A 13,159-nucleotide genomic window follows, 5' to 3' on the forward strand; every position below is an offset into this window, starting at 1 on the left:
CACACACCGCACGTCACAACACGGTCTCTCTACTCTGTACCTACTCGCCCCACACGCTACCGTACATACCTGTCCAGTGCGTCCTGCAGCTGCTTGCAGTGCTGGCACGGCACCAGCGCTTGCAGAGCTTCGACGCGCCGCCGGAGCGCTTCTATGCGACCAAGCGCGCCCTCCCCGCGCTCGCCGCTGCCCCCCGGGAGCTCGGTGCTGACGTCACCGCGGACGGCCGACAGCTGGCGCCGCACTGCCTCCACGGCAGCCTCCACCCGCTCGAGGCTCTCGCTGATCTTCATCGAGTCTTCACTGTTACCGGAACAGTCACTGGAGAAGAGCGCGCGACACTCGGTTGAGAAGCGCTGAAAGAGATAAACGAACTCCGCTTCCTGAGCGGGGTCGGTCTCCAGCGAGCGCAGGGCGTCGTCTGCACGGGGGGCGGAGTCCCGGTCCGGCGGGGCCGCGCGGTACGTGCCCTCCAGCACGGCCACTCTCGCGTCCACCAGAGCCCTCTGCGCTAGGACCTCGGCAAGCTGCTGCAGCAGCGCTCGGCTGTCGAGCCCGGCCGAGCCTTCCCGTCGACCGTTGGCGAGACACTCCCGGTACCGCACCGCGATGTCCCTCACGGCCGCATCCATCTCGCAGCGCAGATGGTCGTGTGCCGCCTGCCACCACAGCTCGAGGTCGGCGCGGTCCTGTGCGGTGAGAGTGAGGCGTCCCTTGCGCGACTCGTCGAGGCGCTCTTCGCAAAGCTGTGCGGCGCGGGCCAAAGCTCGGGCGACTTCAGCCTGTACTAGCTCGGCGCCTAATGTGTCTCGTGCTGTGGCCCACGCCTCCCGAACTCTCGCAGCTTCGACGTTAGCTCTATCACGATCAGAGTCTCCATCGGGCGACGCATAGCTGAGGGTCTCGCAAGCCAAGGCGCTGCAGAGTTCACCTAACTTATCAGTCTTGTATCGATCCACGGCCTCGGCGACCTCCCGTTGCGATGCTTTCAGAGCCTCAAGATCGGCTGCGTGAATGATCAGCTCCGAGCGTCGGAGATCTTCAGCTTCGCGAGCTTCATTAACGATATCGATTTTTCTCGAAAGAATTTTTGCAAGATAATCGAGAGAGCTTCTGACGCCGGCGCTGTCTGTGTGTCCATCGCCGTTGAGACGCCTTCTAAGGTTGTCTATTAACTGTCTGGTTTCGACAATCTCTGATTTAATTAACCTTGCAAAGAACCTACTTCCGTTTGAGGACTCCAACGCCTCCTGAATCCGGCTGACCAGAACAGACTCGTAGGCCAGCTTCTCGGCAAGCAGTTCGAGACTCTTTCTTTGCGTGAGTTCGCCAGTTTCGTACAGCTCTGCTTTCCTTTTAGATATTTCTAATAGTTTTGTTCTAAGCTGTTCTTCGAGCTGCACGACCACTTGGGCGACGCTGTCGTTCGCTTGCTGCTCTTGATCACAATCAACTACACACTTGTCGAAGCAGTCTTGTAATGTCTTACTGACTTCTGTCAAACATTTTTCCATAGATTTGATGCTGTACTTTTTCTCCAGGCTCGGCGAAGGTGACCTCCTTGACTTTGCGGCTCTCATTGCGCTCATCTGACACAAACATTCATTTACTTTATTTCTCGAATGTATCACGACGTTTTCGAGGCTCTGTAATCTGTCCAGAAGATGCCTCTGTGATTGCGTGCCAACAGATGTGCTCTGTGTACTGTCGTTGGAAATAGGACTGTCCGTTGATCTTATGGCTTGATTCAACGACTCACAGGAGTTCATGAGGTCTCGGCGATTTTCCAAGGCCGAGGCCACTTTGGTTTCTAACGAACTTAATCTGACTAACATTTTCATAGGCTCCGAACTTGTGGCGCTATCCAACGACTTCCTCCGTAATCTAGCGGCGAGCCTTTTCATACGTTTTTCGTCCGTGGTACTGTCAGGTTTCGTGGTTTTTTCTTTGGCAGGCGACGAGCTCTTGGATGGTGAATTAATCGTGGGAACGTGTTCTGAAGCCAATAGCGTTATTTTGTTTTCTAATTCTGTCAGTTTTTCTTCAACTTCTTTGCCTAAAGTAAACGATTCTCTTCCTTTCAATGACAGACTGCGTCTTTTGTCTCTGGACTCGGATTTTTGTATTTTGTGTTTTAATGTACGAACCTGTTTGTCGGAAGCTGTTAATTTTTGTGTCAAATCCAAGATACGAGCCGCCATCAGGTCTATTTCCGATTGGCTGCATTGCTCCCTAAGTTTCATTTCATTTCTTAATTTCATGTTAGTTACTTCTAGTTCATCGTACATATTGTGTGATTCTCTCAGTTCTTTTTTCATCGCTTTTATTTCTTGTATAGCTTTTAAGAACCTCGTTCGTAACTCTACGTACTCTTCGATAAGTCTATTTTTCTCTAAGGCTTCTAAGTTTAAATCTTGTTTGATATTAGTCAGATCACTGAGTGATCCTATACTTTTTCTCTTTTCTCTAGAGGGTGACTCGGCGGCCACCCGACCTTCTAGTTCTCTTATTCTCGTGTATAAATTATCGTTTTCTTTCACACTCTTTACTAATTTGTCGTTTAGTTCATTCAACTCTCGCTGCAGCTGCTTGATGTTTTCCTGCGCTGCGCTAAGTTGCTTCGTCAGCAGCTCACAGTGTTCGGTGGATTCTTTCAAGAAGTTTTGTGTCTCGATCAGTTTGTTCTCCCACAGTGTTTTATCCTGGTTGTAAAGCTGTCGGATGGCGTCTAAGTTCTCGGCTTCCTTAGTTCTCAGTATTAGTTCTTCTTCTTTATTTTGTAGCGCTGTAACTAATTCCTCCATTTTGGTTTCTCGTAAAGCGGCTTCAGACTTTAGTTTTTGAAGTCTTGCAAGTTCCGCTTCGGCGGCGTTCAAGTCATTCACAGCCATTTTGAGCTGCTTCCGCAAGCCTTCGATTTCGGTCGATTGTTTGTCTATGGTCGATATGTAGCTGCGTTTTCTAGGTTCTATCGGTTTTTCGTTTTCGTCCACTTCGTCGGACGGGCGTTCTTTTTCTTTGGTTGCGTCGATTTCGTCTTTAGAGGCGTCTGTTTTAATCGGGGTTTGATGATTACCACGTGCACGGACTTTTTCTTTAACTTTGGAGATAGGTGTACGGGTTAATATTGGGGACGGCGGAGGTTGCGCACCGACTTCACCCCAATCGGCGCTATCCCTGCGACCACCTTCTGAAGCCGTTCGATACTCTTCATCAGACGAGAATGGTGCAGATTTTCCAGTGCCGGGTGTGACAGGTGTCACTGGTGACGCAGACGATTCTGATGCTTGGTCAATAGAGTCTTCCCTTAGTATCAAAGATAGCGGGCCGGTATCAGGCAGCCCGGCCGTTCGTTTCATAGCAGAAACCCAATTTGCTCTTATCCCTGCGGTTACAGCTGATAACACTATTTGCTTTCCATCCCAAGTCTGAAAACGATATAAACATTTATGTAAAATAAAGCATAATTTGATCGTCCGTTGCTAATGAAGTGAATTCTTACTAAAAAAATATATAATTATTTTTATTACTTAGGATTGATTACTTAGGTATATTTAATATTGACTTACCTCTGTCTCAAAAGCATATCCATATCCAGTGTTTGACGCTGCGGCCGGCAATTCAACTACTCTGGAAATCCCACTTAGGTCTATGACCCCATCCATCAGTCCTCGCTGTTCTGCGTGTGGATCTCTAAAGTACAGTAGCGCAGCTCCTCTGAGCACGAACCAATGCCGTGACCAACCTGATGAACCTTTTCTATATAACCAACCGGCCCTTGCATGCAGTAACCTTTCAGCCGGTAGTTCTACTCTACCGCCCTCGCCGGGTTCAGTGGTCTCAACTGCATCTGTCGGCTCGCTACCTTCGCTGGCCGAGCTGGAGCTGCCTTCTTCTGGCGGAGCACCACCATCAGGTGAGTTCCGAGACTGCAATACAAAAAAATATTGTCGTTAATGAATTAGAAAATATATAATAGAATCTACCACCAGATCGGAAACGCGACCCACTGATAAGATCCGGCGAGAAACTCAGTGGGTTGTGTCTGAAGGGTTAATTTACTTGTTAAGCTCTTCGTCGCAAGCAACGGGTTCGACGTAAACGGTGACCGGTGCTTGAGGTACCTAAAAGCACCGTTAATGGATCGGGAGGATCTGAAATGATGTGTTTGGGGCCACGTCGACTGTATTCTATTCTGTCCGCAGGAACGGGAATGTAGTTACCGGCGGCCACGATGAGAGGGTTCTCGTGCCGTGCCGCTTTATCGAAGTGGTATAATTGGCTTTTTGTTTGTTAATACGCACCTTCAGTCGGTCAGGTGGCGGCAGCCTGGTCGGTCTTTCAAGGGTCGGCGGTAAGGCTCTTCTAGAGCGAGGTCTTGTGAGCGAGGCAGCAATGTCTCGGAGCTGCTCGTCGTAGCGCTGATGGTGTTGTTGAAGCAGCGGTGACCGGACGCCAGCTGTGAAAATGAATTATAGTGAGAAAATCCCAAGGACATAAGCAACTATGACTTGAAGTTTGAAATTTCTATGAAATGCTGTACGAGATCTGAAGGTTAAAATACCTTCATCAGCAACGGGCGCAGGGGTAGCTTCTGTCCACGTGTCCCGACGCCGTGATCTTGCCTTTTCTTCTCCGTTAATTTTATCTCTGGTGGGAGGTGACGCCGATGATACTGGCTGATCTGTATATACTGGAACAAAGATATTTAACATTTTAGTTTATGAACATTAACTTAACGTTACGTTGAGAGCATTGAAAGAGCATTGAAACTATTTTTAGGACAATTATAATTGCAGTCAAGACTTAGCGGATTCAATGGTTTGTCAAAAAGCTTAGAATTTATGAATTTCTAGATTTCGTTCGAGTACATTTCTGTTCGCGTTCAAAGGCAAAAAAAAACATTGCAAAATTTCTATTTTATTTATTGGAGAAATTTCGTAAAGCCGGCCGGCTAGTCGACCCGCGCACAATACCGCGAGCTTCGCAGTGGGCGGCCGTGATTTACAGCGCGCACTTACGATGCTTTACGAAGAGCTTCATTCATATTTATTAAAGTCGCCAGCTTTTTTCAGCATTAAATATCAACGATTTGATATACGCGACACACTGACACCGGTCGATTTTATTTTATTCAGAAAAAAAAAAAAACTTAATATTTATTTTAACGCTCATATTAAGATTGTGTTCGTTGGATTTGACAAACGAGAAATTATTATTTCGAGTGTAAATATCAAAGTATTGAGGGAAAAAAGGTTTGCGGTTTAGCATTTTTATGACTTCGAATCGATCGAAAGAAACAGGTTGCATCAGATTTGGTATAAAAAAACGATTCCTAAAGAGTGTAATGGTTTAAGTTTGTAAAGGTGAAGTTATTTTGATGTGATGTCGAAACGAAATAACTTAATCATGTTATTATAATAACGTTCTCAGCAACGTATAGACCATAGCGATTGGAGTTCTGCGTAAATTCTCGTGTGTGCCGTATACATTTTAAACATTTCAAAGAAACGCTTCTATAATTTCAATACATATATATGTATTTTTTACTACCTATGCTGATAGCCTTGAGAGGCTATTTCAGCTTCTCCTTGACGTGTAGGTGAGCTCACGGGGCTCAAGCCGGAGTGTTACACTGATCCTAGCAAGAGCAGTGCTTCGCAGAATCTACTACCACCGGATCAAAAACGCGACCCACTGAGAAGATCCGGCGAAACTCAGTGGGCTGTTCAATATAATCAGCGCTAGGGGCGCTGTTCCGACTGCATACACAGATTTGAGTTAATGATGACGCTATTGAGACGTTAAAAAACTCGCACTAAGCACACTAGTGTCGAAGTGAGAAATCACTTTTTATTTGAAATTTGCTACTCATAACTTTAACATTTCGATCCGAAACTTTGTTAGTCTAAAAATAGTAGCACCTAAGATAATGATATTCGAGAACTCTCTGTTATCGACAGATGCAATGGCATTCGTTAATAAAACCGATGTTATAACCGGTCCAAATTCTTTCAGTACAAAATTTAAATACATATTTGTGGCCGACACGCAAAACCCGATGCAGGCACTAAACCAGCAAAAGGGCGAATGTTTTTAACCCTAGCCGGCGACCTTGGCTCTGGAACACGATCGTTAAATGGCCCGCTCAATTACCGCCGTCATTGCAGATATCATCGAGATACACGTAGGTCAAGAAATACATTTGTACGATGGGAACTGTGCTACTATGTATGGCGATACACAACTCGGTACGTTGTGGGAACACTGAAGTAAATACAGGGCAACCTCGATATAACAGATTGGAAGGGAATAAGTAATTTTTTTTTATTCCATAGGACGAGCTCACAGCCCACCTGGTGTTAAGTGGTTACTGGACCCCATAGACATCTACAACGCAAATGCCGCCACCCACCTTGAGATATGAGTTCTAAGTTCACAGTATAGTTACAGCGGCTGCTCCACTCTTCAATACCGAAACGCATTACTGCTTCACGCCAGAAATAGGCAGGGTGGTGGTACCTATCCGTGCGGACTCACAAGAGGTACGAGTAAAACTATTCGTTATATCAAGTAATTCGGTAAACTGAGGTTTGTTATATTAAGGTTAGGTTGGTCTACCATTTGTTATAACGAGGTAAAAAAATTGTTTCATTCACCTCAACATTACGTATTCATCTTGTTATAACGAACAACTTTTATTAATAAATGATAACACATTTTTATCAAATTACTGTATGCATTTTCTATTTAAAAACAATTAGGTAGGTAACAATTCTTCGTGGGGTGGGATTTGCTAACAGCTACCCGAGCGCCTCCGAAGGAGACCTAACAGCTCAAGAGCAGCTGCTTCGCGGATAAATCTACTACCCGCTGAGAAGATCCGGCGAGAAACTCAGCGAGCTGATTCATGGGTTAGGTTAGGTTGCACGGCGAACTCTTTGTCGAGTTCGACGAGTACGGTTACCGGGGTCCCTAAGCCTGCTCCTAATGTTAAAGCTGAAGGCGTCTAATGCAAAGGTTATGGGATCTGATGAATCCGTAAGGACGTGTAGGTTCGTTATATTAGGGTTGCACTGTACCACAATTTTTTTTTTGTTTTTATTATCATGACATCTCAAACGTATTCGCTGTTTGACGAGGCACTAAAACAACGGTATATACGTTCCGTACGTCTCTAACGTTTGATTTCGAGCAACACAAATAAATTAATTTGCTTCGTTTTTGTCGACGTAACCGACTAACTGTCATGATGAAATAGCGAGAATGCAAATACAATTCACCGACGACGGACTTAAAAAGTATATTGATGTATGAGGAGTTTCGGGGAAAGCCGCATCAGGCCGTAGCTCCAGGCGCACCATAACTCATAAATGACTAATGACGGGGTCGTCGCACTGACGTGATGATTTCGTTTCTAATTCTGGCTATTTTTTGCACTGTATTCGTGATACCGCTACCCGTAAACCGCTTGTACCCGTAGGATGGAAACTTTTTGTTTGGTCAATGCTTTTGCTGTAACTTTTCCGGTCTTATCAAGTACGGTCTTATTTCTTAGCATTGGAACTTAGAGAATCAAGCCACGTTTTTATTACTTTGTACATCATTCACTTTAAATTTAAATGGAAAGAATAAAGTTGAAATGTTTTTTTGGACTAAACAAATTATTTTTCTATTTTCGTGTTAATTTGATTCGTATTGCTCGAGGTATGTAGGGGAGGTCTATCTGGGGTTAAGTGGTTACCGGAGCCTATAGATGCGAACGCCGCCACTCGCTTTGAAATAAACATAAGGTCTTAGTGTCAATCGTATGTATGTATTACAGCTGTTCCACCATTCAAAACAGATACTGCATATTTTCTCGGCAAGAATAGGCGGCGATGCCTATACGCGAGGACTGACCACTACCCATAACGATTACGCAAATTTATATATTTTTTTGGGTTTCATTTTGTTACACTATGTTGTTTCTTTAGGAAATGTTCACGAAGATGTGTTTGTTCTGTATTTATTGATAAAAATGGATCTGCCTTCTGTATTTTCACCCTAGTACAGTTGCATCACTGGATACGAGAAAACCGGCTTACCTATTAGACGTAGCTTCGCTAACTAACAGTGGTTCACAACAAAACTACTTTTTTTCGTATAGTTAATTTATCGATTGCTGTTTTTGCTGTGACAGCATTATTAGTGGTTCAGTTATCGAATGTTTTCGATCCATGGAAGTGTGCGGTTTTGTTTCACTTTCATTTGCTTTTTACGAGAGACGTGCCCAGTCGAGCGTGCACCAGAATGTAGGTCCCGCTGAGATTCACTCAATTTCGATTATTTTTTTTGCAGCAGAGAATCGTTCTGTCTTGTCAGGTGCCATGATAATCGATTTCGTCTCAGAATTTTGGTGCGGTCTCGTGGCGATTAAAAATATTCGTTTGTTATGGATTTTTTTAATACGCTTTTATTATCTTTAGACGTATGTATGTTTGTAACGGAATCTTTGAACATTATTTTGACCCCCTTCAAAACCTCTGATTAACCCGAAATTTGGTGTATTTATTAAGGACCGATGACAATTGACATTAAAAAATTTTTTAATAAAAAATTAAAAAAAATTGAAATACAACTAAAGAATGAAAAATAAATAACAGTTTAAAAATAAATTTTAATAAATTTGAATTAAAATTAGTGTAAGAAAAAAATATTTTATTGTAAAAAAAGCGTGGGGTGCATGGTATCAGTAGTTATAAATATTTTACGAACAGATATGACTAAAGGGTTATTTTGATAATATCCTGAAAAGCACCCAACGCTTTTTTACAATAAAATAATTTTTTCTTACACTAATTTAATTCAAATTTATTAAAATTTATTTTTTATTTTTTAGATGGATTTTCTATAAAAGCCTAGTTTGTTAGTTTTTTAAACTATTATTTATTTTAGTATGGTCAGCTTGTTTTCTCTGAAAAGGCTGAAGGTTGAATTAAGTCATGTCAGAGAGATATTAATTATTAAATAACGTCAATAGCATACGATAGTTACTTAGCGCCTGAAAAAACTGTATCTAGTCTGGCCTTTCTTGAATTTATACTATTTGTTTATTATAATAAAAACAATAATAAAAGTCGGAATTTATTTTCGAAATAAGGAAGTCGAATACAAAATCGATGCTCACAACTGATGAACTAAACAAAAGGCACGCTTGGTTGCAAGGCTAATTAAAATTATCAATAACCGTTAGATCTGTAATTAGGATCGACCAGGTGTGCACACACTGGCCCAGAGACTGCGTGGGCACGACTAATAAATCTAGAAAAGACCACTATGAAAAGACCCACACACTTTTGACATTTACACTTCATTATGGATCATCGTAAGATTGCATTACTAGGACTTCACAATGTCCAATAACAAAGACCTTTAAACTTCGTTTGGCTACATAACACAAGCATGTCCATTTTAAGTGGTCACAGACAAAGTTATGACCAATTGTATAGACCCAAACGTCGACTATAAAATCTATAAAACGGTTCTTGTACGAAGACCTTATTAATTTTGTCGGGTGCTGAAAAGACAAATGAATGGCCTTGCCGTCCTTAACACGATTGCACGAGGATTGAATTATTGATTTTAATTTATTTATGATTGCGTGCCCGTGGTGTGATCGGTTGTTTTGTTTTCTGAATTCTAATTAATTTACTGGCTTATTGTGTCTACGGTACTGTACTGTATGCTGTTATTTCAGAAAACTCCAAGTATTTATTTGTCGAACGCCGAATCGAAATAATTAAATGTCCATTCAAAGTGAAAACTCCATTTTTTCTGGGCCGGAGTTGAACCTCCTACGAGGTCCCCACGGCTAGGGGTCGCGCGAAGTTACAACCAATTAAATAATAATTGGAGTTTCATAACAGAGTTCCTCATTTTTGAAGCTGGAATTTATAGTTGGGCGCGAGACAAAAACGCAGGATCACCTATAGACACAACCCACTGAATTCCTCTTCAGACCTTCTCAGTTGAAGCAATTCTCTTGCTTAGTCTAGTTATTATTATTAGTCTTAGCAAGTTCTTCCAAGTTGAACCCCGCGAGCTCGCCTACAAAATCGTTGAAGCTGGAATGACTTCTCAGGACTACCAGCCATTAGGTAGGAAATTATTAAAATCAAGGCAGTACGGTTGGTAGATCCACCCCATTCGGGCAGCCAATACGCCCTACCAAAATGAATAGGGTTAAGAATAATATAATTCAAAACTAAGTAGGATATCTATTCATATTGGCAGATAATAAATACGTCACACTAAAAAATGAAATTTTTCCATTGATTCTTTATTATTTAAAATCCGGTAGAGCTCTGTCATGATAATGATATCAACATGATTGCATTCGTGTACTTTGTGGAGCTCTATTTCAGAATTTAGATAGACTATAAGTTCAAGATATATCATGTTCATAGAATATTTATAATTCTTCTGCGTAATGTGCGTGTTTTTTCAGTGAACTCCTTAACGGCTGGATAGTTTTTGACATTTCTTTTGTTGCTTTAGTGGAGCTCTGCATGATTTAAATTAAAATTTCCCGGTGGTGGAGCTACAGCGAAGATTTTTTTCTATTTAAGGCCAGACCTACTTCTGCCAGTCCTGTTAGTGATATTATAATGTTAATGCATTTCCAATTTTATACTACCGTTTTTAATAGGTTGCTCTGTAGATAAATGCAGAATGTACGATGTAACACATTTTAATTGAATATTCCTGCACTCAAGTATAAGACCGTTATTTGTATATTTGTAATGTAAATAGTTTCCCACAGGCTGTGAGAACTGATGCCCGGTCATGTTTGTGTATCTGATGCATGAACCGTTGAAATATTGTGCACAAGACTTATTTATACAGTGTTTGGTAACGTATTTAATTAAATACCGGTTTGGTTACGGAGGTTCTGCGGATTTAGGCATGTCCTTGCCAAACAGATCGACTGAAACATTTCAATATTCTTAAAAAGGAATAATTAAGCATACTAATTCTAAAGCCTAGTCATAATCTTTTAAAACTAAAAAGGCTCTGAAATTTTTGTTGATCTATTAAGCAATCAAACAGTCTACATACTCATATAAAACCTCATCTCCTTTGTCGAGTTGTTCTACAAACACTATAAGCTTCTGTTTCGATTTTACTATGGAATATTTATATTTGGTATTCCGTGGATATTTTCTGATTAAGCGTCACGCATATCTACATTCCATCTCATGTCAACCTTGCACGATATATATGTTTAAAAACAGTACAATATGATGTTATAAGTACTTCGCTTTTATTTTCTATAATCCATTACGCAACTACTCAATGTTTATTAACAGATAATTGACTAAATTACTACAAAAAAATTTAACTAATCATTCAATTTATTAATAATTTCTTATTGTCGATTTACCAACGAGTCTATAGTTGTCTATAGCAGTAAGCCAAACTGCGCATAAATACAGTGCGTCGTACGCCTCCGCGCATGCGCATTTTTACAACCTGTCATTATGCGCATGCGCAATGTGAAGTCTTATTATCGAAAGCGATCGAGTTTCAATTTAGGGTATAATTTACGAATTAATAGCGTAACTTGATTTATTATTGTATTGCGGTGTTATTACCGTGAAATTAGTGTTGTTTTATAATTATTTGACTTGTAATTATCCGGTATCGTTATTAACTGAATGCGAAGGTAGACTTGACTTGCAGCCCTTAGCATCGGTTCGCATAGCTTTCTTATTTGTTGCGACTAATTTCGCCAAATTTGGACTAAACGTGTTTTTGTTTCGTTTGCAATGTTAAATGTTTTTCCAATAAGGAGATCATTACAACATATCGAAGCCTTTATAATATGAATGTAAAATGGCTTCGATCCATAACTTTTGTACATTCAGTGGGATTCAAATAATAGGTTTTTTTTTTCGTTTCACAATGGCCCAGTGCCAACTATAATTTTAGTGTTGTCATAGTTCGGTGCGTGGGCGGTTTGGCGCCAAATGTAATTACGTGCAGCCTCCAGGCGGTAGTTTCTGACCTTTCCTTCATCACAAGTAAGTGGATATCTCAATAATTTATAGCCCAGTACTTTAGTTATTATGAAGAACAACTAGGTAGTCAATATAATTTGTGGTTGAAAGGCTTGTTGAGGCACGGAATGTCTTTAGAACTGATTTTGTGTGTTTATGGGATATTTATAGAAAATAAATAGGTATTATTATCGTCTGGTTTTTACGACGCAAACAGAATATATTTATACTTTATACCGGCAACTTGTAACATTAAAGCCTACTGGTGGTAGGACATCTTGTGAGTTCGGGCGGGTAGGTACCACCACCCTGCAACGGTAAGAAGCAGTAATGCGTTTCGGTTTGAGGGGTGGGGCAGCCGCTGTAACTATACTTGAAACCTTAGAACTTATATCTCAAGGTGGGTGGCGCATTTACATCGTAGATGTCTATGGCTCCAGTAACCACTTAACACCAGGTGGGCTGTGAGCTCCTCCACCGATCTAAGCAATAAAAAAAATATATAAAAACATTATTTTGGTCTCTTCCCCCAAATCTTAATAATATGCACATATATAAAGATACATTATAGTTATTTGTTTGTATCTTGTATGTTTGCGCGCCATAATCAGATTGCCTTGAAATAATGTACAATTATTTCTAAAACTTCAGAAAGATTCCTGGTTATCATTCCCATTCATTTCATAATACTCAAACATCGACTGTATTTTATTTTGCACTGCAATTGTATTAAAAAAAATGCAGCTTTACTAGCATTTTATTGCAGCTTCCCAGATAATTGCATCTAAATCATTAAATATACGAAGAGGGTACTTTTTTACGTTTTAAATCCACATGTTCAAATAAGTCATTTGTTATAGTAGACTTTTTTTAAAATTCAAATGATAATACATAACGTAACGTAGTTTCAAGTGTCAGTTTGATAGTTCACGAACATTCCTGAACATTCTCATAGCCGCAGCCTTGTCATCAGACGAATATGATAATAAAACAGGAACAAGCCTCCAAATAATTACGGCGCCCATTAAATCTTAATTAAACGAAACGAAAACGAATAAAATCTAACGATAGCGACGTCTCAAGTTTTGAGTCTTAATTAATAACTAAAAGGTACGTGT

General features: G+C 41.0%; 1 protein-coding gene across 1 annotated transcript in view; it reads right to left on the reverse strand.

Moving 5' to 3' along the window:
- osp (myosin phosphatase Rho interacting protein outspread) overlaps positions 1–13,159 on the reverse strand; it is a 309,866-nt gene that overhangs the window by 10,584 nt on the left and 286,123 nt on the right. Inside the window, 4 exon segments of the mRNA XM_089730127.1 lie at positions 70–3,428; positions 3,570–3,929; positions 4,305–4,459; positions 4,565–4,693. Coding sequence (XP_089586253.1) covers positions 70–3,428; positions 3,570–3,929; positions 4,305–4,459; positions 4,565–4,693 — 4,003 coding nt within the window.

This window comes from Bombyx mandarina, chromosome 10, assembly GCF_030267445.1.
Source record: "Bombyx mandarina strain Sakado chromosome 10, ASM3026744v2".
Taxonomy (NCBI): Eukaryota; Metazoa; Arthropoda; class Insecta; order Lepidoptera; family Bombycidae; genus Bombyx; species Bombyx mandarina.